The sequence below is a fragment of the Cervus canadensis genome, chromosome 4 (genome assembly GCF_019320065.1).
Source record: "Cervus canadensis isolate Bull #8, Minnesota chromosome 4, ASM1932006v1, whole genome shotgun sequence".
Lineage (NCBI taxonomy): Eukaryota > Metazoa > Chordata > Mammalia > Artiodactyla > Cervidae > Cervus > Cervus canadensis.
The window spans coordinates 91,818,067-91,844,281 of record NC_057389.1 but is presented as its reverse complement, the minus strand read 5'-3'; the positions used below and the strand labels follow the sequence as shown (position 1 = coordinate 91,844,281).

Sequence of the window (26,215 nt, the reverse complement as noted above, 5' to 3'; positions counted from 1 at the left end):
CTGGTTTGAGAAAAAGCAGAGGAACCAGAGATCAAATTGCCAACATCTGCTGGATCATCGAAAAAGCAAGAGAGTTCCAGAAAAACATCTATTTCTGCTTTATTGACTACGCCAAAGCCTTCGACTGTGTGGATCACAATAAACTGTGGAAAATTCTGAAAAACATGGGAATAAACAGACCACCTAACCTGCCTCTTGAGAAACCTGTATGCAGGTCAGGAAGCAACAGTTAGAACTGGACATGGAACAACAGACTGGTTCTAAATAGGGAAAGGAGTACGTGAAGGCTGTATATTGTCACCCTGCTTATTTAACTTATATGCAGAGTACATCATGAGAAATGCTGGGCTGGATGAAGCACAAGCCGGAATCAAGATTGCCAGGAGAAATATCAATAACCTCAGATATGCAGATGACACCACCCTTATGGCAGAGAGTGAAGAGGAACTAAAGAGCCTCTTGACAAAAGTGAAAGAGGAGAGTGAAAAAGTTGGCTTAAAGCTCAACATTCAGAAAACTAAGATCATGGCATCTGGTCCCATCACTTCATGGCAAATAGATGGGGAAACACTGGCAGATTTTATTTTTTGGGGCTCCAAAATCACTGCAGATGGTGACTGCAGCCATGAAATTAAAAGACGCTTACTCCTTGGAAGGAAAGTTATGACCAACCTAGATAACATTGAAAAGCAGAGACATTACTTTGCCAACAAAGGTCCGTCTAGTCAAGGCTATGGTTTTTCCAGTGGTCATGTATGGATGTGAGAGTTGGACTATAAAGAAAGCTGAGTGCCGAAGAATTGATGCTTTTTGAACTGTGCTGTTGGAGAAGACTCTTGAAAGTCCCTTGGACTGCAAGGAGATCCAACTAGTCCATCCTAAAGGAGATCAGTCCTGGGCGTTCATTGGAAGGACTGATGCTGAAGCTGAAACTCCAATACTTTGGCCACCTGATGTGAAGAGCTGACTCATTTGAAAAGATCCTGATGCTGGGAAAGATTGAAGGCAGGAGGAGAAGGGGACAACAAATGTAGTATAATATGATTTTATTAGTAGAATAGACAGTAGAATTTCTCCCAGACCTCCTTGGTGCTACTGAGTTCTGGAAAAACTATTATGAAACTTATACTGGAGTGAGTTGTTAAGAGTTTTGAAATATTAGACAATTCCATGGGTCAGTGATCCATGACTAGTGGAAAAGGATAATTCAGAAACATCATCAGTCTAGTATGAAAGATTCCAGAAGATTAAAAAAAAATTATTAGTATACTGAGATGAAATCAACTCCAAACAAAACAACTGCAGAAATAAAGTACATATTTTATTTTATCATGCTGTAAAATATGTCTGTAAGTATACATAAGAATGAATACTAAACATCACTTAATATTAAGAGGTTAAAAAACATTAAGAGGTTAGCACTATTACATGGGACAGGCATGGGAAAGATAATTCACAGTATACATTTTATCCATATTTTTTGAATTATGTATTATCTATTTTAAACACTTAAATAAAAAAACTTAAATAAATCTACTTTAAATAAAATGGAATCATAAGTCAAGTTTATTAAATTCTCGGCTCATTGGAAAAGACCCTGATGCTGGGAAAGATTGAGAACAGGAGGAGAAGGGGAGAACAAAGGATGAGATGGTTGGATGGGGAAGGAAGTAGATTCCATGTAACACAACTAAGAATTTGTATGCCATAACTTAGGCTCCTGCATGCTGCAACAAAGACTGAAGACCCTGCATGCTGCAACTAAGTCGCAGTGTAGCGAAATAAATAGATCAATGTTTGAAAAAAAAAAAAGTGGGCATTGTCAATGTACTGCTGCTGCTGCTGCTAAGTCAAGTCAGTCGTGTCCGACTCTGTGCGACCCCATAGACGGCAGCCCACCAGGCTCCCCCATCCCTGGGATTCTCCAGGCAAGAACACTGGAGTGGGTTGCCATTTCCTTCTCCAATACATGAAAGGAAAAGAGAAAGTGAAGTCACTCAGTCGTGTCCGACTCTTAGCAATCCCACGGACTGCAGCCTACCAGGCTCCTCCATCCATGGGATTTTCCAGGCGAGAGTACTAGAGTGGGTTGCCTTTGGTACAGAAGTCTTTAAACGCATTATATGACTTACAGGCTATGTGATATACACTCATGGGTGATGGAAGGTTCTTTTTAAATTTTTTTTTTTGCTTATCTAGCTGTGGGTTCTTAGTAGCAGCAGGTGGGATCTTTTTAATTGAGGCTTGCTGGTTCTAGTTCCCTGACCAAGGATGGAACCCACGCCTCCTGCATTGGGAGTCTGGAAGTCTTAACCACTGGACCACCGCAGAAGTCCCTGGAAGGTTCTTAAGATTGGGGAAGTCATCCCTGGGGGCTCAGTGGTAAAGAATCTTCCTGTTAATGCAGGAGATACCGGTTTGATCCCTGATCCAGGAGGATCCCACATGCCACGGAGCAAAAAAGCCCATGGGCCACAACTATTGAACCTGTGCTCTAGAGCCCTAAAGCTGCAACTACTAAAGTTTGTGCACCCTAGAGCCTGTGCTCTGCAAGAGAAGCCACCCCCATGAGAAGCCAGCACACCACAACTAGAGAGTGGCCTGAGCAGCAGTGAAAACCCAGGGCAGCCATAAATAAATAAAATTATTTTTTAAAAAGATTGGGGGATTTCCCTGGTGGTACACTGGATAAGAACCTGCCAACGCAGGGGACACGGGCCCAATCCAAAGTCCAGGAAGATTCCACATGCCGCGGAACAACTATGCCCATGTGCCACAATTACTGAAGCCCAAGCACCTAGAGCCCCATGCTCTGCAACAAGAAAAGCCACCAAATGAGAAGCCTGAGCACCAGAATGAAGGGCAGCCCCTGCTTGTTGAAACTAGAGAAAGCCCGAGCACAGCAACGAAAACCCGGTGCAGCCACAAATAAAAATTAGAAAAGAAATTATTAAAAAAAGATTGGGAAGGTCAAGAGGAATGGGGCAGTGAGAATATAACCCAGTCATGGGTGTATCAGATGAATGTTGCTGACAATGGCGATAGCAAATGCAAAGGCCCTAAGGTGGGCTTTATTGGTGGATGTTTTCCAGACGTAGCCTAAGTGAGGACTCCACCACACTGCGAAACCCGAAGCATTAACCCAAGGCTTCTAGATCAGCGTCTTGCTGAGGTGAGTCCAGTTTAGGCCAGTGGTCCTGAAAGGAAGGCTTCTAGGGCAAACGCGCCCTCTGCTGGCAAGAATAGATATCAGCTCCATTTCCAATCCTAAGATTAATAAAATATATATGAGAGTTGGATAGGACTGAGCCACAAACACTTATTGGACTTCCCTGGCTCAGCCAGTAAACAATCTGCTTGCAACGCAGGAGACCCAGGTTTGATTCCTGGGTTGGGCAGATTCACTGGAAAAAGGAATGGCTACCCACTCCAGTATTCTTGCCTGGAGAATTCCATGGACAGAGGAACCTGGTGGGCCACAGTCCACGGGAGATCGCAGAGTTAGACAGCACTGAACGACTAACACTTTCACTTTCACATTGCTGTTATTATTAGTGAAACACAGCCAGTGCTTAATAAATTCGTGACCCATCCTCTCTCACCCATGTGCGACATGGAGGCTGGCACTAGTGGGGATGTATCTATAGATACAAGCTGAATGAATGGTCGAACAGTCTCCCCATCTGTAAATCTGTCTTCTTTCATTGCATAAACTGATGCTTATTGAGTATGTACTACGTGCTATGTCCTGTTCTAAGCCCTTGGAGCAAGGCAATAATCAAGATAGACAAAACAGAGAATCCCCTGGTTGTCCAGTGGTTAGGACTCTGACCAGGATTGAGTCCTGGTTGGGGAACTAGGATCCCGCAAACTGTGAGGCGCGACCAGAAAAAGACAAAAGACTACGTAAGGCACGGTGTAAAAATCTATAAACTTAGATCTTGTCATTCAACATTCAAGACATCCTTATGTCTAGGTAACAGAATTCGTGCCATTTGATGAAGGATACAATCAGACCGTAGAGAGGCTCTGACCGCGAGGAAGTGGCAGGAATGGGCCTCCAAGCCAAGAAAATTTTAACACTTTGCGGCAGTGCGCCGCCTGTGGGAACAAACTGGGTATCCAGCGGAGAGAAGCGGGACGGCGTCCGTTTCCATGGTTCATCTGACGCTGTCCCCAAGCTTCCGCCCTCATCGCGCGTCACGTGACCTCAGCCAACATGGCGCCGCCCAGGATGTTCCACTGCTCACGTGGTTAAGGCAGGCAAGATGGCGGCAGCCGCCAGCCAGACTTCCCTGGAGTCGGCCCCGCGGATCATGCGATTGGTGGCCGAGTGTAGCCGCTCCAGGGCCCGAGCCGGGGAGCTGCGGCTGCCACACGGACCGGTGGCTACTCCGGTGTTCATGCCAGTGGGCACGCAGGCCACTATGAAGGGCATCACGGCCGAGCAACTGGACGCGCTGGGCTGCCGCATCTGCCTGGGCAACACCTACCATCTGGGTCTGAGGCCGGTGGGTGGGCTACGCCCCAGCGGGGCGGCGGCGGCAGAGCGTGGAGGAGTCCAGGAGATTCCCTAGACCTGAGCACGCCTCCCAAAGTCTATCGACAAACGCGTATCGAGGGTCCCGGGTGGCCCAGGCCTTGTGCTGGGCGTGAGGGACCAGCGAGGATGGAAGCTGGCCAACCTTGTCGCCCCTAACATTTGAACCCAGGGTTGCACTCACCCCTAATCTGACCCTTTCTTCCGCCAAACCAGGGCCCAGAGCTGATCCAGAAGGCCCAAGGTCTCCACGGCTTTATGAATTGGCCCCACAATCTGCTGACGGTAAGGTGGGGTCGAGGCTGGGGTTCTACAGCATTCCTTGAGGGTAGATATTCCCCATCCAGTACCTGACAGCCCTGCGGTGGGATCTCCCTCAGGACAGCGGCGGCTTCCAGATGGTGTCCCTGGTGTCCCTGTCCGAAGTGACGGAGGAGGGCGTCCGCTTCCGTTCCCCTTATGACGGTGATGAGACCCTTCTGAGCCCAGAGAGGTCCGTGGAGATCCAGAACGCGCTAGGTGAGTGGATCCTGGGGAGTCTCTCCTTCCCCTGGTGGAGGTGAAATGGGCCTGCCCCTTTGGTGATGCTGGCTTTGGGCAAGTCGCTCACCCTCAGTTTAATCATCCTGAATGGGGATCGTTTACAAAGATAATGATGTAATTTCGGTAACTCTCTTACCACAGTGCCTGACTTATAGTAGCTTTTAGTGTTACCTTTATTGCTGTTGTTTCTCTTTGTTATTGTTGTTCACTTGCTCAGTCGTTTGCAACTGTGCAACCTCATGGACTGCAACACACCAGGCTTCCCTCTCCTTCACTATCTCCCAGAGTTTGCTCAAACCCAAGTCCACTGAGTTGATGCCATCCAACAGTCTCATCCTCTGTCACCCTCTCCTCCTCCTGCTTTCAATCTTTCCCAGCATAAGGGTTTTTTCCAGTGAGTCAACTGTTCCCATCAGGTGGCCAAAGTATTGGAGCTCCAGCTTCAGCATTGGTCCTTCCAGTGAACAACATCCAGGGTTGATTTCCTTTAGGATTGAGTGATTTGATCTCCTTGCAGTCTGAGGGACTCTCAAGAGTCTTCTCCAGCACCACAGTTTGAAGGCATCAATTCTTCGGCACTCAGCCTTCTTTATGATCCAACTCTCAATATCCATACTTGACTACTGGAAAAACCATAGCTTTGACTATGTGGGACTTTGTCGGTTGTTTCTCTCAGATAGTAAATTAGCTGGGCAAAGATATGTTGAAATAATGGGGGTGACAAGGAGTGTATCTGGGAGGCTTTAGACCCCTACCATTGCCATCAATAACCTACATTTTTTGATATAGACAATTAGCATTTCTCAATCTAAAGTGCTATGAAAACAGGTTCAAAACATTCCATCTTCCAAGCAGATTGATGCTTTTAGACCCCCCTCTATCCAGATATTCCATGGTTTCTGCTCATAGCTATGGGCCTGGGTTCTGGTACCATACTATCTATGGAACTTGCAGTCCAAAAAGGAGACAAGGAATGATGAAAATGTCTTTTTTTTTTTTAATGTCTTAATTAGAAAGACAGAGGGCCTTTCAATCTTTGTTTGGGCATATGCGATCTTTTTTTTTTTTTTTTTTCAGTTGTGACATCCGTAATATTTAGTTATGGCGGGTGAACTCTTAGTTGCAGCATGTGGGATCTAGTTCCCTGATCAGGGATGAAACTCTTGCCCCCTGTATTAGGAGCATGGTGTCCTAGCCACTGGGCCACCAAGGGAAGTCCCTCTTTCTTCATTTATTAGCCAGATTACTTCTGTAAAGAGAAAAGTTTCTCACCTACTCCTGGGAGACCACATATGAATAATTTCAGTCATGTAGGAAGAGTAGGATTCATTCTTTCCCCTCTTACTAGTTTTCATGGGTTGATTACTTAGCATCCTCTCTTGATGACAAACTAATGTTTAGTTTTTAAGGATTGCCCTGAACTCATGCTTTTAAATGTATTTGATACATCTCACTGCACTGCAGTTAAAATCCTTGTTGCTTCTCTCATCGCCCCATCTTTGGCTAGCATGGTTCACTGTGCTTTTTTCCTATAGTGACACATTGTAGCAGTATTTCTTTGAGCTTTTCTGATCTATAAATCCACAGTTTCTAATCTGAAATTCTTGGGGCCAGATAGGTATCAGAATTCCTACATTTTAGAGAGATAATAGAGGGTATATACCATTCATTACATAGTACCTCAGTGAGGCCTGGGGCAGTACCCTGTGGTACATTACACTTCATTTTTTTTTTCTAATTAAAAAATTGTAATAAAATGCACATAACATAAATTTACCATCTTTACCCTTCAGTGTCCAGTTCATTGGTGTTAAGTACATTCACCTTGTTGTCTAACCATCCCCACCATCCATCTTCAGAACTTTTTCATCTTCCCACAGTGAAACTCTTGTCCCCATGGAATACTCACTCCCCATTCTCCTTCCTCCAGTCCCTGGTACCTACCATTCCACTATATGAATTTGACTCCTCTAGGAGCCTTGTATAAATGGAAATATACAGTATTTGTCTTTTTGTGATTGGCTTATTTCACTTGGCATGATGTCCTCAAGGTTCATCCATATTACATCGTGTGGCAGAATTTCCCTTTTAGGGCTCCGTAATATTCCATGGGAGTGTCTCTGTGCCATTTTGTTCATCTGTTCAACTGTTGATGGACACTTGGGTTGCTTTCAGCCTTTAACTCGGGTGAATATTGCTATTGTGAACCTGGCTGTGCAAATATTTCTGAGACCCTGCTTTCAGTCCTTTTGGGTATATACCCAGGAGTGGAATTGCTTGATCATATGGTATATACGCTTTACATTTATTGCATTAACGCTTACGAATCTTCATGGTAAATTGGGTTGTTTAAAAGATGACAACTAAAAAAAAAAAAAATTACAAAAAAAAAAAGATGACAACTGTGTCAAGTTTTGCTACCACATGGGTATCCCATTAACACAAGAAAAATCCTTTGATTTTTGAGACGTTTCTGGGTTTTGGAATTGTGGGAAAGAACCTTAATTTGACCCCTATTGAAGGACGCTTAGACTCCCGACACACTAGGAGGAATTACTTGGTACACACATCGTTTTATTCTTTTTTTTTTTTTTCCTGTAATTTATTTTCTTTATTTTTGGCTATGTTGGGTCTTCGTTGCTGCAAAGGCTTTTCTCTAGTTATTGGGAGCAGAGGGCCCTCCCTAATTGCGGTTCACTAGCTTCTCATTGCAGTGGCTTCTTTTGTTGCGGACAGTGGCCTCCAGAGTGCAGGCTTCAGTAGTTGCAGCACATGGGAGCAGCAGTTGCGACTTTCTGGCTCTGAAAGCCAGAAGCACAGGCTCAGTAGTTGTGGTACATGGGCTTAGTTGCTCCCCAGCATGTAGAATCTTCCCAGACCAGGGATCGAACTTCTATCTCCTGCATTGGCAGGCGGATTCTTTACCCCTGAGCCACCTGGGAAGCTTCTTTTGTTTTTAAAGGATAAATTTGCAGAGGTGGGAATTTTTTTTTTTGTTTTTTGTTTTTGGCCACACCGTGGGGCTTGTGAGATCTAAATTCCCCGACTAGGAATCAAACCTGAGGCCATGGCAGTGAAAGCACGGAGTTCTAACCCTGGACCACCAGGGAATTCCCCAGTTGGGATTTTATTCTGTATCCAGGGCAGGGTTTTAGTTGACAGGTGGCAAAATCAGATGTGGATTTTGTTTTTAAAATTTTATTTATTTGGCTACGTCAAGTCTTAGTTTTAGCAGGCACAGTCTTTGTTGCATCATGTGGGACTTTGCATTGTGGTTCACTAAGTCTCTAGTTGTGGAGCATGGGCTTAGTTGCCCCAAGGCATATGGGATCTTAGTTCCCTGACCAGGGATCAAACCCTCATTCCCTGCTTTGCAAGGCCGATTCTTAACCACTGGACCACCAGGGAAGTTCCCAGGTGTGCATTTGTTTTTTTAACATTTTTGTTTATTTTATTTTTGGCTGCACTGGGTCTTCATCACTGGGCAGGTTTTTCATCTGTGAGCTGGCTTTTCACCGCGGTGGCTTCTCTTGTTGCGGAGCACAGGCTCTGGGGTTCTTAGGCTCCAGGGCAAGGGCTCAGCAGTTGTGACACATGGGCTTACTTGCTCCATGGCATGTGTGGTCTTCCCGGACCAGGGATTGAACCCATGTCTCCTGCATTGGCTTGGCAGGCGGATTCTTCATCACTGAGCCATCAAGGAAGCACCTCCCGTACCCCCCACCCCAGATGTGCATTTCTTTGGCTGCTATATAAACAGATTGGGGTGGTTAAGTGGGAGTCAGCAAGACCTGGAGAGGGACTTGTGGGGTCCTGCTCGTCCTCAGCGTGGGGGCTTTCCCAGTAACTGTGGTCCTATCTCTCCAGGCTCGGACATCATTATGCAGCTGGATGATGTGGTCAGCAGTACTGTGACGGGGCCCCGTGTGGAAGAGGCCATGTACAGGTATGTGTGTGTACAGGGGTGTGTATGTGGGTGTGTTTGGAGGGGGAGGGCCTCCTGGTCCTGCAGCCTATTCTCCCTGCCCCTCACCAGGTCTCTAGGGTTCACGACCAGGGTCCTCTTGCAGATCAATCCGCTGGCTGGACCGTTGCATAGCAGCCCACCGGCGTCCAGACAAGCAGAACCTCTTTGCCATCATCCAGGGGGGGCTGGACGCGGATCTCCGAGCCACTTGCCTTGAAGGTAAAGCCATGTGCCAACAGGACCAGGGCTTTCCTATCACAGAGAGCCCCACATGGGCCTGGCATGCTTAGAGAGTGTTGTTTTTGTTTTTGTTTTAATTTTGATTGCACCCCGGGACTTGTGGGATCTTAGTTCCCTGACCAGGGATCGAACCCTGGCCCTTGGCAGTGAGAGCTCAGAGTCCTAAGCACTGGACTGCCAGGAAATTCCCGAGAGTGGTTGTTACTAGGCGAAAGAGCGTTCTAGGTACAAGGAATGGCTGAAGCAAAGGCCTGAACATCATGTAATAGAGAGTGTTAGGAGAATAATAATCATTAAAAAAAAAAAAAATCATTTCAATAGCTATCAATCTCCCAGGTGGCACAGTGGTAAAGAACTCACCTGCTAATGCAGGAGACATGAGAGACACAGATTCAATCCCTGCATTGGGAGGATCCCCTGGAGGAGTCCATGGCAACCCACTCCAGTATTCTTTCCTGGAGAATCCCATGGACAGAGAAGCCTGGTGGGCTACAGTCCATAGGGTCGCACGGATTCAGACACGACTGAAGCGACTTAGCACACAGAACACATCAGTTTCCAGGTGTTCACCAGGCGTTCTGCCAAATGCTCTTCATGGATTGTTCGGTGGAGTTTTCATAAAGATCCTGTAATGTGGGAACTTGAAGATTCCCAAGGTTACAGAAGGAGAAACTGAGGCACAGAGCTGTTAGGTTCCCGTACTCTCAGCCACACAGCTTGGACGTTTCAGAGCTGGGGTTTGTGCCCAGACTTGGGGCTCTGCAACCTACAGCATTAACTCATACATTGTGCTGCTCCGGCCCTGGGCAGTAGGTCAGGGGCAAAGGGTTGGGCCCGAGGCACTGTGCTGACAGTAGGGGCCTGGGACACCACGCTGAGGTGCTGGGGAGCCGTGGAGGGCTGTTGAGTTGGGAGAAAAACCCCAGTGGGGTGGGAAGCATAAGGTCCAAGGGGAAGCTGGAGTAGTTGCCAGGGGGGCGGGGTGGGCGACAGAGGGCTTGACTAAGGCTGTGGCCATGGAGACGAAGGGGAGGCAGAGATGGGGGCCAGAGGCAGTGAGGTGTCATAGGCAGGACTCTACATTCCGGAGTCCACGGAACTGGATCCAACCCCTTGATCTGTTGCCTCATGACTATGTACCCTTGGGCTAGTGGCTTGACCTCTCTGAGCCTCACTTTCTTCCTCTGTAAAAATGGAAACCCATTCCCAATGGCAAGGGGTCAAAGTAAGGAATAAAGGGGAAATTTTGTTCAAGGTGTCCCGCCTGTACCTGGCATCACTGTGTACTCTTATGAAGATTGTATTTTTTTTTTTTTTAATTTAATTTTTTGGCTGCGCCATGTGGTATGTGGGATCTTAGTTCCCCAACCAGGGATCAAACCTGTGCTCCCTGCATAGGAAGCACAGAGTCTTAACCACTGGACCTCCAAGGAAGTCCCAGTTTGCCCACCTCTCATATCCAAAACCTGCAGGGATTTGCAATTCATTTGGTGGCAAGACCAGACCTCTTGACCCCAGTTATTAGGAGTCTGTACACATTTTGCTGTCGAAACATTACAGCATTCGATGAAAGGCAGTTATTCCTCATGTAGGATGTGCACGGTTGTAAAATCTGGAAAACTCTGAAACATATCTGGCTTCATCTTGGGTTTTGGCTGGGGCAGCGTGGGCCCTGGGCCTCTCCTGAGGAGAGACTGAGATGTCGCAGGCATTCTGTAGACAGTAGCTGACATCACCAGCAGCCCCAGGACACACAGACACATGCACACACCCCTACTCTTTCCTGGGGGTGAAGAGGAGGAGGCTGAGGCCTGATCACCCCTGCTTCTTTCTGCCTGATCACCCCTGCCCTTGCTCCTCCACCTCCAGAGATGACCAAGCGAGATGTGCCAGGCTTCGCCATCGGGGGCCTGAGCGGGGGTGAGAGCAAGGGCGAGTTCTGGAGGATGGTGGCGCTGAGCACGTCGCGGCTGCCTAAGGACAAGCCCCGCTACCTGATGGGCGTCGGGTACGTGGAGGAGAGGGGAGATGCCGCCCCCCGACCCGCCTGTGGGGAGTGAATTCCTGGGAACCCCTGCCCCTGGGTGTCGGGGACCGGGGAAGGACACAGCCCTGTCTGGGAGGGAACTTCGCCCTCTGCTGGGGGTGAGGGTGCCCATGTTGGCGGGGGGGGGGGGGGGTCCCTGGGTGTGTGATCAGGGCTTGAGGTTCTCTGCTACCCACCCCACCCCCCAGCTATGCCACCGATCTGGTGGTCTGCGTGGCTCTCGGATGCGATATGTTTGACTGTGTCTTCCCTACACGGACAGCGGTGAGGCCCTGGGCAGAAATGGGGAGGGATTCGGGGGCGGGGCGGAGGTAGAGGTGAGGCCAGGCAGAGGCAAACCTGATTGACCCCCCTCCCCCTCTCCCTCCCGCCCCTGCCCCCAGCGCTTCGGTTCTGCCCTAGTGCCCACGGGGAACCTGCAACTGAAGAAGAAGCAGTATGAGAAGGACTTCCGCCCCATAGACCCAGAGTGTGACTGTCCCACCTGCCAGAAGTAGGAGAGGATGGAGGATGGAGCCGGGGGAGGCGGGGGCGGGGGCAGGGGCAGGCGTGGGGGCGGGGCGGGGGCGGGGCAGGGGCAGGTGTGGGGGCGGGGCGGGGCGGGGGCAGGCGTGGGGGCGGGGCGGGGGTGGGTAGGACCTGGCCCCACTGAGCGCTCCCTGCCGGCCACCTCCTGTCCGCAGGCACAGCCGGGCCTTCCTGCACTCCCTGCTCCATAGTGACAACACCGCGGCCCTGCATCACCTCACTGTTCACAACATCGCCTATCAGGTGGGCCTGTGGCTGGGAGGAGCAAGACCAGGGGCATTGGGTCGGGGCGGGCGGTCTCCTGGTGGCTGGTGGCTGATGGCTGACCTGCCTCCCGCCTTGCTCCCACCCTGCAGCTGCGGCTGATGAGCGCCGTGCGAGCCAGCATTGTGGAGAAACGCTTTCCGGACTTCGTGAGGGACTTCATGAGCACTATGTATGGGGACCCCACCCTCTGTCCCACCTGGGCCACTGAAGCCCTGGCCTCTGTGGGGATCACACTGGGTTGACCCTGCTTGGGGGTAGGGAGGGGAAAGGAGGGGATGGAATATATTGAAGGACTTTTCCTTTTTTTTTTTTAAATTATAACATAGAATATGTCTGTGTCTTCTTGGGGAAGTGGCCTGTCTAAGTCTCCTTTCTGGTCTGAGTGTCACTGGGGCCCGTCAACTAAAAAAAAGATGCAAAAGGTGAGAGTTGCGAGTTAACCTTTCTTTGGGTCAAAATGAGGACTGCAGCCCAGGAGACAGAACCTCAGATAGCGCTGCGAGACTGCTCCAAAGAGGCAGTGTAGGGGGAGGTCAGTATATGTGATTTTGGTGAAGGAGGAGTTCAAGGCATTCAGGCACTGATTTTACGAAAGGTTTTCTGCAAAATGAGGAGCTGATGTCACCATGAAGGGATTTAGTGCTTTTCCAGATCTGAAGAGGTGCAAGGATTGGCATCATGAAATCAGTTCCTGAAAATATCTGACTAGCCAAAGACCTGTTCCGTGTTTCCCTGGAGCACAGAGTGCCTCATTCTCCGCCCTGAAGGGAGTTCAGGGCAGGTCAAAGGTCAGCAGCTGCAACAGCACAGGATCAGTCTCCACAGAGGCAGATGGCAGATGTCCTTGGCAAGTGACAGTTACAGGGCCCCATCATGGTAACAGATTCGACCATACTTGGGGAGGCACTTCATGACCATTTCGTCCCACACTACTAGGAATGCTCTCTGGAGAAGATTTTATTGATGAGCCACTCAGCATGCCATTACTGGACTAGGTCCTAATAGTCAAAGATCTCTGTATAGCTGTCTTCTAGTTATGGTCCAGGAACATATTCCTTCTTACTGCATCTTCCCATAACTAGAGTTACACTATTCTAATAGTTGATCGTGTACAGAACTGTATGTTTCATCAACTGCTGCAAGTCATCTAGTCGTCATTATTTTCATTGGAGGCTCAGTTACATATTTGATCATTGTAAGAAACAACAATTTTGTAAAACTGGCAGATACAAATAACAAAGCCGGCAGCATTGGGCTTCCCTGGTGGCTCAGTGGGTAAAGAATCCGCCTGCAATGTGGGAAACCTGGGTTTGATCCCTGGGTTGGGAAGATCCCCTTCTGGAGGGCATGGCAAGCCACTCCAATATTCTTGCTGGAGAATTCCATGGACAGAGGAGCCTGGCAGGCTGCAGTCCAGGGGGTCACAAAGAGTCACGACTGAGCTACTAAGCATAGCTAGCAGTATTATCAAAGTCATGAGAGAATTAAGGGCCTGACTTCCTGCACACCCTGAACTTCCATTAGGTGCAACCCAGTATATTCTTGGGCTTTTCCAATGGCTCAGCGGGTAAAGAATACACCTGCAGTGCAAGAGACAGAAGAGACCCAGGTTCGATCCCTAGGTCAGGAAGATCCGCTGGAGAAGGAAATGGCAAGCCACTCCAGTATTTCTGCCTGAAAAATCCCGCGGACAGAAGAGTCTGGTGGTTTATATCCATGGAGTCACAGAGTCAGACACAACTGAGCAACGAAGCACAGTATATTCTTAGGTCATTTTACTTAGTCTGTTCTGTACCCATCTTTATTATTTCTAGGTAAATGACATATTTGCACCGTCCTTAAGATTCTCGGCCCAATTTCCTAGTGTTGCTAGGCTGATTAGTCTGAATTTAAGAATATAATTTACTTGTTCCTAAGATAAAGGGAGACCTTAATACTTAAATGACCCCAGCCTGGTGTTAATGATATAGATCCATCCCATTATGGGAGTTTTCCTGTAAAGATGAGATGTTACAGTTTTTGATTGAGACTCAGGTTTTCATTCTGATAGAGTTTGAGTGTGCCTAAAAGAAAATTTAAATCTATGGCCAGAGCAAGCATTATTAATTGACCAGGTGAGAGGATCCCATCTAGTAGTAATACCATGAGTAGAAAGAACAGGACTGAACTCTCCTGAAATAAATTTCCTAAGGTCTATCTATTCAGAGGCTTGGAGGGGAGAAATCCACTAAGGTAATCCAGAAATACTAGACACAGGTAATTGGCCACAAACCCAACAATTCGATTGATTTTTAAAACTAGCACAGGATCCTATTCATGAGAAAAAACATTTGATTTATATGCAAAAGTCCAAGAAGTCAAGAAAACACTATAAATGAGCATACAAATCAGGTCTAGCATCTTGGGCAAGGTGTCTGCTTCTGATGTTGCCTTCTCATCCTGGTGGAGTGGACCAAAGGACCTTTTTATCCTCTGATAAAAGGTCCTTCCACTCACGTTGGAGACAGTCCCTTAAGTGATGTCTTTTTCCAGTCTTGGTTGCAGGTCATGAGGCATCTGATCTTCATCCAAAGATTACTGAAATCAGCTTCAGAAACAAACTTAGAGTGTCCTTTAATAATTCAATTATTTTACATTAATACAGCATAACACAAAGAACTATCCAGGAGATGAGTCTTAGTAGATACAGGCCTCCAGTAACAAAACTAGGATTTAACATTCATTGAACCATCTTTTTCTCCCTAAGAATACCCTCATTTTTACCAAATATAACCAAATTAAGACTAGTTTGTGAAAAAAGTCTGATTTCAATAAACTTTTCCTGATGATTTATATAAACATAATTAATGATAGACTTTTTTGTTTTTTCCTTGCTGAAACTTATAAAATGAGTCTTGGGCTGAACTTTATTTATTTATTTATTTTTTCAGTCTTGGGCTGAACTTTTAAAAAAACCTCTCAGGGCTAGGAAAGTCAAGCCAAAGGCTTGTCACAGATTTCACCTAACAGGTTTAGGGGATTTCCTCCCTTCTCAAAGTCTCCAAAATTCCTTGAGATTTCTATACTTGTTAGTGATGTAGCTATTCTAACTTACCTGATAAAGCTAACTGGAAACCTAAGAGTTTCCAATCTCTGGAGGGGTCAGATAGAAAGGTAAATGTTTCAATTTTGCTTACATAAGTCATAATTAGTTTGAGGGGGAGATTTTCCTTACACCTGGAAAACAGATTCAAACCAGTCATTTTTCAGATAGACACTATAAAAGTTACAAGCATATTCATGAGCTCATTCAGTCCTTTTGTTAATCTTTGTGAAGCCATCAGGTTTCCCATTAGAATCCTTTAATTTCTTACCCAGTTCAGCATTATGGTTTGAAAGTCAGAAACTTGTATTTATCCAAAGAGGATGCAGTTTTGCAAAAAACATCAGAATAAAACCGTAACTGTCAAAAAGAAAAAAAAAAAACCGTAACTGTCTATAATGGTGAAAGACTTAATAAGGCATGCTTAAAATCTACAATGAAGTTGACAAAGAAACTTGGTTATGGCTGTGACCAACACTTCAAGATAGTAACTAGAATCATGACTGATAACATTCTACCGGGACATATCAGAATTTTACGCACTCCATATAATTTATAAGTTATCTATAACAGTAGCATTTACCATACTATATAACCTGAGGAGATTGATTACTCAATTGATTACTTCCCATGCACTTCAACATACCAGATAAGCCTAATTAGTTTAATACCTCCCTTTGGAATGTTTCAGGGGGCTCTCTGAAGCATGCCAAAGTTACCTAGAAATTAAAATAATTTTAATTAAAATTTGATATATTTGGGAAGCTAGTCAAAAAGTTTTAAAACACTTGGTTAAATGTCACCATGAGACAATACTTATTCCTTAACCAAAGTAACCGGAGATCTCGAAAGCAAATAAAAATCACTTGAAGGCAAAGAAATTCATAAACTCTGTTATCAAAAATGTCACTTCAAGAAAACTTTTCTCTGAACAGAAAGAAAAATTTAAATCCAAGTCTTTAGTATACTCCCAATAAGAGTCATTTTCCCAACTAAATTCAATCTAGTCTTAGGAAATCCTGATCATGTATAACTCTTCAGTATTTTTTTATTCCTCACACCTTCATTTACTGAAAACAAATATCTTAGTTTCCTTAAAGTTTTTTTTCCACTTTGAGTTACTTTTCTTGTGGGCAAATTTGTAACAGGTAGAATAAGGTATTATTTGACCTCCAGTAAACCTAGGTACAACAGGAATATTATACTTAACACTGATAACTCTAGACATGTCTATATTAATCAAAGCAACAAACTTAAGCCATCTTCAGTAGCAAATATCAACTCAGTACTTGATGATTTCCCAGATCATGGATCCTAAAATTTATCTTGTTCAATTTTCTGTAGATTTAATTTGTAAGTACTTACTTTCAAGTCAGTTAAAATGGTTCATTTACAAGTGAACTTTTACATAAAGACAACCAAAAATCTAAGTCTTTTCTTCTTGAATTCAAAAGGCTTTTCCCCTGCTCCCCACTTTCTTTTTTTTCCTTCCCTGAGGGCCTGGGCAAAGGGGAGAGAAATACCATTGCTTTTATTTATTTACTTTTGGCTCTGCTGGGCCTTCACTGCTATGTGAGGGCTTTCTCTAGTTGCAGCAAGTAGGGGCTACTCTTCACTGCAGTACACTGGCTTCTTGTGTTGGCTTCTCTTGTGGAGCAGAGGGGTTTTCATTCCAATCTCAAAGAAAGGCAGTGCCAAAGAATGTTCAAACTACTGTACAATTGCACTCATTTCACGTGCTAGCAAGGTAATGTTCAAAATCCTTCAAGCTAGTCTTCAGAAGTATATGATCTGAGATCTTTCAGTTGTATAAGCTGGATTCAGAAAAGGCAGAGGAACCAGAGATCAAATTGCAAACATCCATTTGATCATAGAAAAAGCAAGGGAATTCCAGAAAATCTACTTTTGCTTCATTGACTATGTTAAAGCCTTTGACTGTGTGGATCACAACGAACTGGAAAACTCTTAAAGAGATGGGAATACCAGACCACCTTACTTGTCTCCTGAGAAACCTGTTTGCAGGTCAAGAAGCCACAGTTAGAACCAGACATGGAACAATGTGAAAGTGAAAAGTGAAGTCGCTCAGTCGTGTCTGACTCTTTGCGACCCCATGGACTGTAGCCCCTCAGGCTCCTCGGTTCATGGGATTTTCCAGGCATGAATACTGGAGTGGGTTGCCATTTCCTTCTCCAGGGGATCTTCCCAACCCAGGGATCAAATCCAGGTCTCCCGCATTATAGGCAGACGCTTTACCGTCTGAGCTACCAGGGAAGCCCAATGGACTGGTTCAAATTTGGGAAAGGAGTACATCAAGGATGTATATTGTCACCATGCTTATTTAACTTATATGCAGAGTACATCATGAGAAATGCTGGCCTGGATGAAGCACAAGCTGGAATCAAGATTGCCAGGAGAAATAGCAACAACCTCAGATATACAAATGATACCACTCTAATGGCAGAAAGTGAAGAGGAGCTAAAGAGCCTCTTGATGAGGGTAAAAGAGGAGAGTGAAAAAGCTGGCTTAAAACTCAACTTGCAAAAATCTAAGATCATGACATCCAGTCCCATCACTTCATGGCAAATCAGTCAGTTCAGTCGCTTAGTCATGTCCAACTCTTTGGCACCCAATGGACTGCAGCACACCAGGCTTCCCTGTCCATCACCAATTCCCAGAGCTTGTTCAAACTCATGTCCATCAAGTCGGTGATGCCATCCAACCATCTCATCATCTGTCATTCCCTTCTCTTCCTGCCTTCAATCTTTCCCAGCATCAGGGTCTTTTCCAATGCGTCAGTTCTTTGTATCAGGTAGCCTGATAAAACTACTAGAAAAATAGATGGGGAAAAAGTGGAAATAGTGACAGATTTTATTTTCTTGGGCTCTAAGATCACTATACACGGTGACCGCAGCCATGAAATTGAAAGACAGTTACTCCCTGGAAGAAAAGCTATGGCAAACCTAGACAGTGTATTAAAAAGCAGAGAGCTAATACCTTTGTATTAGCTGCAAAGGTCTATCTAGACAAAGTTATGTTTTTCCTAGTAATCATGTATGGATGTGAGAGTTGGACCATACAGAAAGCTGAGTGCTGAAGAATTGATGCTTTTGAACTGTGGTGTTGGAGAAGACTCTTGAGTCCCTTGGACTGCAAGGAGATCAAACCAATCAATCCTAAAGGAAATCAGTCCTGAATATTCATTGGAAGGACTGATGCTGAACTGAAGCTTCAATAATTTGGCCACCTGATACGAAGAGCCAGCTCACTGGAAAAGACCCTGATGCTGGGAAAGATTGAGGGCAGGAGGAGAACAGGGCGACAGAGGATGAGATGGTTGGATGGCATCACCAACTCAATGGACGTGGGTTTGAGGAGACTCCGGGAGATGGTGAAGGACAGGGAAGCCTGGTGTGCTGCAGTCCATGAGATCACAAAGGGTCAGCCATAACTTAGCGACTGAACAATAACAACCTAAAGACCTGTTTCACCAGTTTCCCTGGTGCATGAAGGGCCTCATTCTGTACCCTGGATTCCCTTCAGGGCAGATTGAAGGTCAACAGCTGCAGCAGCAAAGATTCAATCTCTGCAGAGGCAGATGATCAATGCCCTTGGCAAAGGCCAGTTTGTAGTTGACAGGCACATGGTCCCCACCCCTACCCCCACTGACAATAATAAGTAACCATAGCAGCACTGGTGTCTGGGAACCCAGCTTGTAGGTAATGCCTAGAGTGGGAGCTGCATCCCTTTCCTGTGACTCAGAACCCCAAGCCATCCTGGCGGGTAGGTGGCATGAGGACTCTTGTCCTCCCCTTTTTATAGATGAGGAAACAAGTCTAGAGAGGCGAAAATCACTTGCCCAAGGTCACCATTAAGGAAGTAGCAGCTTGGCTCCAGAGGTCTGGCTCTTAGCCTTAACTCTTCAGACTTGTGGCTTAATTTCATTGTCAGTAAACACAGTGATGATAATACATGTGATCCAGAAGGTGCTTACAGGGCTTCCTAGGTGGCTCAGTGGTAAATAATCTGCCTGCCAATGCAGGAGACATGGGTTTGATCCCTGGGTCAGGAAGATCCCTGAGGAAGATCTCCAGGAGAGGGAAATGAAAACCCACTACAGTATTCTTTTTTTTTTTTTTAATTTTTTCAGTGGGTTTTGTCATACATTGACATGAATCAGCAATAGATTTACACGTGTTCCCCATCCCGATCCCCCCTCCCACCTCCCTCTCCACCTGATTCCTCTGGGTCTTCCCAGTGCACCAGGCCCGAGCACTTGTCTCATGCATCCCACCTGGGCTGGTGACCTGTTTCACCATAGATAATATACATGCTGTTCTTTCGCAACATCCCACCCTCACCTTCTCCCACAGAGTTCAAAAGTCTGTTCTGTACTTCTGTGTCTCTTTTTCTGTTTTGCATAAAGGGTTGTCGTTACCATCTTTCTAAATTCCATATATATGTGTTAGTATGCTGTAATGTTCTTTATCTTTCTGGCTTACTTCACTCTGTATAATGGGCTCCAGTTTCATCCATCTCATTAGAACTGGTTCAAATGAATTCTTTTTAATGGCTGAGTAATATTCCATGGTGTATATGTACCACAGCTTCCTTATCCATTCATCTGCTGATGGGCATCTAGGTTGCTTCCATGTCCTGGCTATTCCACTACAGTATTCTTGCCTGGAGAATGCCATGGACAGAGGAGCCTAGCAGGCTACAGTCCGTAGGGTCGCAAAAGTCAGATACGACTTGGCCAGTAAACCACCACCACAGTATTCTTGCCTGGGAAACCCCATAGACAGAGGAGGCTGGCAGGTTACAATCCATGGGATCGTGAAAGAGTTGGACATGACTTAGCTGACTAAACAACAACAAAGAAGGTGCTTACACCGTGCCTGGCACTGTTCTAAACAGTTGTCAAATGTATTTAACTTTTGCAACCTTATGGTTTCCCATTTTACAGATAAGGAAACTGAGAAATGAAGTCACTTGGTCATTATCACCCATCAAAGAAACAGACCCAGGATCTAATCCAGATATGGCCAGTTATAGAGCTGGTACTCTGAGCTACAGTGTTTTTAAATTGAAAAGTAACATGTGTAGAAGGATGTACAAATACCATAAAAATGCAACACTTTTTCTCAATTTGTGTATTCTATAAATTTTCCATGTGTACTTTTTTTTTTATGAATGTCAGCATCTTTTACATGCTTTCTGTACCTTGCTTTTTTTTTTTTTTTTTTTGGCCAGTTAACAACTTAGTCTTTTATTTGCCCAAGGTCAGCTGTTACAAGCACTGAGGCCCCAAGACTTCCAGAAGGGATGGGGTGGGGGGAGCCATCCTGCCTCCCAGGTGCTGTCTGCCCCATCCTGCTTCCTGCAGGAGATGGGAGAGTAGATAAAGTGTACCCTGCGCCATCAAGTATCTCCTCAATTTTGTGTGTCAGTCGCTCAGTCATGTCTGACTCTGCGACCCCATGGACTGCGACCCCAAGGACCCCAGGCTCCTCTGTCCAAGGGATTCTCCAGGCAAGAGTACTGGAGTGGGTTGCCATTTCCTTCTTTAACCCCCCTTTCTCTTAGTATACTGTATCTCAAATTATTTACACTTTAGTACATGAAAATTTACTCAATTTTGTTTATGGCTGCTACAACAGTATTTATTTAATGAGCTCCATGGATGAGCAGTTAGTGTATTTCAAGTTTCTGCCACCGTGGTCAAGGCTGCAGTGCCAAACACTGTCAGTCTTTTTGCTTGTCTCTGAGACCTGCAGTTTGGGGTCATGAAGCGGGCAATACCACCCTTGTCATTCTTTTACCCCTTGTTTCTCCATTCCCCTGTTACTGCCTGGCCCAGTCAGACTACTTCCCCACCTCCTTTGCTCCTAACTCCTTACTGAGCTACTTCTCTTTGGCTTGTCTATGCCCAGAATCATCAAATCACTTGTCTTAAAGTTCGGTCCACCTATTATTCCTGGCCTCTCTTCCAGATGATCAAGAGTCCCAGTTCTCAGAACCCTCCATTTTGCCTGCAAAATAACGTGTCTTTTCCTAGGGAGAGGATCCCTTGAGTTTCACTGGGTACTCAAAAAGATCCAAGGTGAGCCAAGGTTGAAGAGGTAGGGGAACAACGTTGGAGCATTAGCCGCATCAAGAAAGGCCTGAGCAGAAGGTATTCCAAGAAGAGAGCACGGCGTTTGCAAGGGCATGGAGACGTGACTTAACAGGAATGAAAGTGGGAGCCACCGTGGCCTCGCTAGACTACCTCTCCGTAGGAACCACTAACCGCTTGACTTTCAAAGTATATTGGGACCTTCAAAATATGTTGGGACCCCGCGCAGGCAGCTGATTTGCAAGCTCGCGGCTGAGATGCATTCTGAGACTTGTAGTTTTCTTTAGAGCCCAGGAACACAAGTGACTGTCAGCACTGAGTCCTACCACGAGGCGGCGCGCGTTGCCGCGTACTGTGGACCTATCCTCTGCTCCAGAAGACCGTACTTGACATACAGCATTCACAAGCAAGAACGGGAGGAGGTTCTTTGATGGACAGATACAGCTTTCAATCAGAGTCAAGATTTGGAAGTTAAATCCCACCCTCTTTGACTTGTGGGGTGATGGAAAGGAGTGATATTTATATAAACCAATGGGAAATTTTTAGGGAACTAGATAGCGTCAAGTGAAGAACCGATCCTTAGTATCATTGGCCAGCCTTGTTGACTGGTGGGTCTGCCTGCCAATAAGACTGGCGGATGTTCCTTCTATCCGGGAACACCCCCTAGTAGGCGGGGCCAGCATGCCTTTTCCCGAAACACCGCCTCCCGGCCGAGGCAACTCGCTTGCCGCTGCTATTGGCTCTTGCACAATAGCGACAGTTCTTGCGCCCAATGAGTCAGAGAATAGGCCCCAGGGGGCGGGCTCATTCAGCCATAGGCCCGTGCCTCACTTTCATTGGCTTGTGTGCAGGAGTGACAGTCAAGACGGCCAATCGGAGTTGGTGCGAGGGTTTTTGGCGCAGCCCCAGGGCTCCGGCGGGAGGTCGGTCGGGTCGGGTGTCGCTTGAGAACCGGATGAGGCGGCGACCGTGAGGCCGAGCCGGGAGCGGGCGTCGCGCCGAGGCCCGGGCGGGCGGGGAGCAACGGCCGCGGACGCCGCGGGGCCGCGTCGTTGAGGGACAGGGGCGGGCGAGGAGCGCGGGGCGCTCGGGCCGGGGCCACCGGCGCCATGGGCAACCGCGGGATGGAAGAGCTGATCCCGCTGGTCAACAAGCTGCAGGATGCCTTCAGTTCCATCGGCCAGAGCTGCCACCTGGACCTGCCGCAGATCGCCGTGGTGGGCGGCCAGAGCGCCGGCAAGAGCTCTGTGCTCGAGAACTTCGTGGGCCGGTGAGCGAGCTCGGTGGCGACGGCGGGCGGGCGGCGGCCTACGGCGCGGAGGGCAGACTGGGAATGGCGCGCCCTGCGCCGCCGGCGTAACTGCGGCGCTTGCGTGCCCGCGACCGGGACGGGGACAGGGGGGCGGGCCCTGTGGGACGCCCTGGGTGGAGGGCTCCCTGCAGGGGCTGGGGAGCTGGCCCAGACCTAAGGGGCGTCCCACGCGCTGGGGGGCGTGGGCCAGGAAGTGCAGTGCAAGACCTCTGACTCTCTGGCCCCCAGCTCTAGTGGGTGAATTCTACCATCTGGTTGTCTGTCTGTCCTGAACCTGTCTCCTAGATATTTACTGGGCCGATCCCCGTGGTCTGGCCGGCTGTTCATTGATTTGGAGCAGTTCCTGTCGTCTGGCTTGCTGTCTCTCTGTCCTAGATAGGCTTCTCCGCCACCACCATTTGGCTGTCCATCTGTCCAGGACCGCAGGGCAGCCCCCTGCTGCCTGGCTAGCTAGCCAGAAGGCTCTGTCCTGTCTGGTTGCCCATCCGTGCCCCTCACAGACTTAGCTCTTCCTCTGTTGGGTTACCCAGCTGGCCTGTGCTGTCTGACTGGCTGGCCGGACCCTCAGAGACCCTGTTGTCTGGCTCTCCTGGGCTGCCTCTTCAACTTGGTGCCTGGCGATCGCTGGCTCTTCACTTCCAAGTGGATCCTTTTGTCTTTGTGTCCTGGTGTCAGTCCTTTTCGTCTCCTTGACCCCACCTCTGGACAGGGGATGAGAAGAGCTTACAGAAGAGTAGGGTGCTGAAGGGTGAGACTTGAACTCCTCTTCTCTGAATTGGAAGTAGCACCCTGGGGGGCAGACTTACTCCAGGAGTCTTTTCTTGGCCCATGTCAGGGTGCCTGCAGGGCCCTGGAACATAGAGATCAGCCCCCAAACCAAAGCCTGCATGGTGGGGGTCCTCCTTGGATCCTGGGAAGGAACTTCTGGCCTGATCAGGCTGCAGTGGCAAGAGCTGGGATATAGCCTTCCCTGGGAAGCCCCGAGAAGTTTCAGTTTGCCCATCTGTCCAGTGGACAAATTCCACTCTGGGCTGTTTCCAGGATTCACAAAGCTAATGGAGGAGAATGGGCCCTGTGGCCACTGAGGCTGGTTACCTCTCCCCTCTCCTCCCCCCACCTCTTTTCCTTCTGCCTCCCAGATGGAGGGCCACTTCTCCATTCTGGGAAGGACTCCATTTGCGACTGTGGCTGCCAGATGATAACGTCATGGCGGTTGGTGGTTTACTTGTGAAGTCGTGTGTCTGACTCTTTGCGACCCCATGGACTGTAGTCCACCAGACCTCCTGGTCCATGGTATTTCCCAAGCAAGAATACTGCAGTGGGTTGCCATTTCCTCCTCCAGGGGATCATCCCGACCCAGGGATCGAACACATGTCTCCTGCATTGCTGGCAGATTCTTTACCGCTCAGCCACCAGGGAAGCCTTGATAACATCATAGTCATCATCATGTTCATGTTGTTATCAGTGTTAAAGAGGTTCATCCAGCAGCTCCCAAGCTGACTTCTCTCTTGGTTCAGCTCAGAAAAGACTTGCTGTTTGCCCAAGGCCACCAGGCTGGCGCTCAGTGAAGCCCAGCCCCGCCCTGCCTTCCCAGTGGCCTGGGGTTTTGCTCCCAGCGGCATGAATTTCCTCCTTTGCTGCTGTGTCTCTGGCGAAATGCCCTCTTTCTGCTGTGGCGGAAAGGTGTGGACTTGGGATCAGCCCAGCGTGGGTCCCCTGCTTGGCCATCTTCCTGCCTCCTCAGGCTCTGGTGGGTGTCTGCAAAGCTCTGTCCATTTCATCTGCCTTGTGACCTTGTACAGGTTGTTTGACCTCTCTGAGCCTCAGAGAAAAAGGGCTGATGGATCCTTAACAGCACTTGCAAGGATGCAGTGACACAGTGTGTTAAAAGTGCTTACTTAGCATAGTGCCTGGCACCTAGTGGGTCTCCTTGGATGGGGCTGTTGCTCACTAGGCTGATTCCGTTCATGGGTGTTTATATGCTTAGTTGCTCAGTCATGTCAACTGTTCGTGAGTCTACGGACTGTAGCCCTCAGGCTTCTCTGTCGATGGGATTTCCCAGGCGAGAATACTGGAGTGGGTTGCTATTTCCTTCTCCAGGGGATCTTCCCAACCCAGGGGTCATACCCAGGTCTCCTGCCTTGGAGGTGGATTCTTTTTTTTTTTTTTTAGGCGGATTCTTTACTGGCTGAGCCACCAGGGAAGCCCCAGTTCCTTTCATATCAATAACCAAAGCTAGTCAGAATTCAAGTGCTCTGAAGTTACACACTGGACTTCACTGAAGCCTCATGAGGCTGGCACCGCTACGATCCCATTTTCCAGAGCAGAAAACTGAGGCCCAAAGAGCTGAGCATTCTAGCAAGAGGTTGTTCAGTGAAGGATCAAGGTCTTTGGGTTGGGGAAACCCAGGGTCTCTCTCCGATCCCCACCTCTCCTTGATCCCTCTGTCCTTCATCATTCCCTCCCAGCCACCCTGGAACCTGGCGACTGCCAGCTGCTACTGAGCTGGCTCCTGTGGCAACCTCCTCCTGAGCCTGCAGCGTGGCATCGGTCATTACGGGCATTGACTCAGGGCTCGAGAACCAAAGCTGTGAAAAGGCCTCTCTTTGGATAGGGGGTTCTCAAATGAAGCCAACTTCTTTTTACTTATGGGGCGTGGGTAAGGCTTCTCGGCTACAAAGCCCTGACACCGCGGGATGGCAAGCAGACCTCGCTTTAAATCCCCCTGCCTGCTTCTTTCTGTGACTGTGGCTGAACTGTGCTGCAGCCAGGGACCCCTTTCCTCCTGTGTACGTTAGACCCGCACAGAACGTCTCCCGGCTGGTTTCAAGGGACAGACAGGAGAGCATGTCTTCAGGCTCTCTGTGCCTGGGGCTAGGATGTCTGCTCCATTTCCTTGCCTTCTCAGTGGATTTTTTAAGATCGAGGTCTGAGTGAGAATAGACCTCTAAGCTCAGCTTGGGAGACAAGCAGGAGAGGGAGGCAGAGGTCTAGTCCTCCAGCTCAGAGTCCCCCAGACTTGGACTCGATCCTGTGAGTCTTTGCTTCTGAGCCTCAGTCTTCCCAGCTGGGCAGTGGGGCTGTAAACAGTGTCTACTCATGGGCCCCATGCAGGCCACCAGGCTGGGTGTGCTTCACCTCTTAGGGTATTGAGGGCGGAGTGAGGATTTAAAATCTCTTAACAAAATTTTTTTTTCGTTAATTTAAAATTTTGCTTGTTTATTTTTGGTTGTCCTGGGTCTTCATTGCTGTGTGTGGACTTTCTCTAGTTGTGGCGAGCTGGGGCTGCTCTTCATTGTGGTGCACAGACTTCTTTTTGCAGTGGCTTCTCTTATTGTTGAGCATAGGCTCAGTAGTTGTGTGGGCTCTGTTGCCCCCTGTAGGCAACTGTGTAGAATCCTCCCAGACCAGAGATCGAACCTGTGTCCCCTGCATTGGCAGACAGATTCTCAGCCACTGAACCACCAGGAAAGTCTGAATTTACAGTTTTAAATGGAGAGTCAGGGAAGGCCTACACGGGAAGGTGACATTTGAGCAGAGACTTCAGGGGGTAAGGGAGGACTCATCAGCATAATCT

General features: G+C 47.8%; 2 protein-coding genes across 14 annotated transcripts in view; both read left to right on the top strand.

The window, feature by feature from the left end:
- Positions 1–4,202: 4,202 nt before the first annotated feature.
- QTRT1 (queuine tRNA-ribosyltransferase catalytic subunit 1) lies at positions 4,203–12,558 on the top strand. The gene is made up of 10 exons (XM_043466651.1): positions 4,203–4,511; positions 4,757–4,825; positions 4,921–5,059; positions 8,951–9,029; positions 9,154–9,269; positions 11,160–11,298; positions 11,526–11,601; positions 11,721–11,830; positions 12,021–12,108; positions 12,222–12,558. The coding sequence occupies exons 1-10, from the start codon at positions 4,269–4,271 to the stop codon at positions 12,372–12,374; spliced, it is 1,212 nt and encodes a 403-aa protein (XP_043322586.1). The 5' UTR covers positions 4,203–4,268; the 3' UTR covers positions 12,375–12,558.
- Positions 12,559–22,248: 9,690 nt separating this feature from the next.
- The window catches only part of DNM2 (dynamin 2), an 86,742-nt gene continuing 82,775 nt past the window's right edge, over positions 22,249–26,215 (top strand). For 8 of the 13 annotated variants that reach the window (XM_043466636.1, XM_043466630.1, XM_043466634.1 and 5 more), the window contains exon 1: positions 22,250–22,596. In XM_043466636.1, coding sequence (XP_043322571.1) covers positions 22,436–22,596 — 161 coding nt within the window. In that variant the 5' untranslated portion in view covers positions 22,250–22,435. Of the gene's footprint in view, positions 22,597–26,215 lie in introns of all 13 variants that reach the window. The other 5 variants (XM_043466635.1, XM_043466632.1, XM_043466624.1 and 2 more) reach the window with 2 other exon arrangements.

Excerpts from the sequence above, each read along its gene's own strand:
- QTRT1 (XM_043466651.1), top strand. The coding sequence starts at position 4,269 with ATGGCGGCAGCCGCCAGCCAGACTTCCCTGGAGTCGGCCCCGCGGATC. Across the intron at positions 4,512-4,756 it reads ACCATCTGGGTCTGAGGCCG|GGCCCAGAGCTGATCCAGAA; the intron begins GTGGGTGGGCTA and ends CCGCCAAACCAG. Across the intron at positions 12,109-12,221 it reads TTCACAACATCGCCTATCAG|CTGCGGCTGATGAGCGCCGT; the intron begins GTGGGCCTGTGG and ends CCCACCCTGCAG.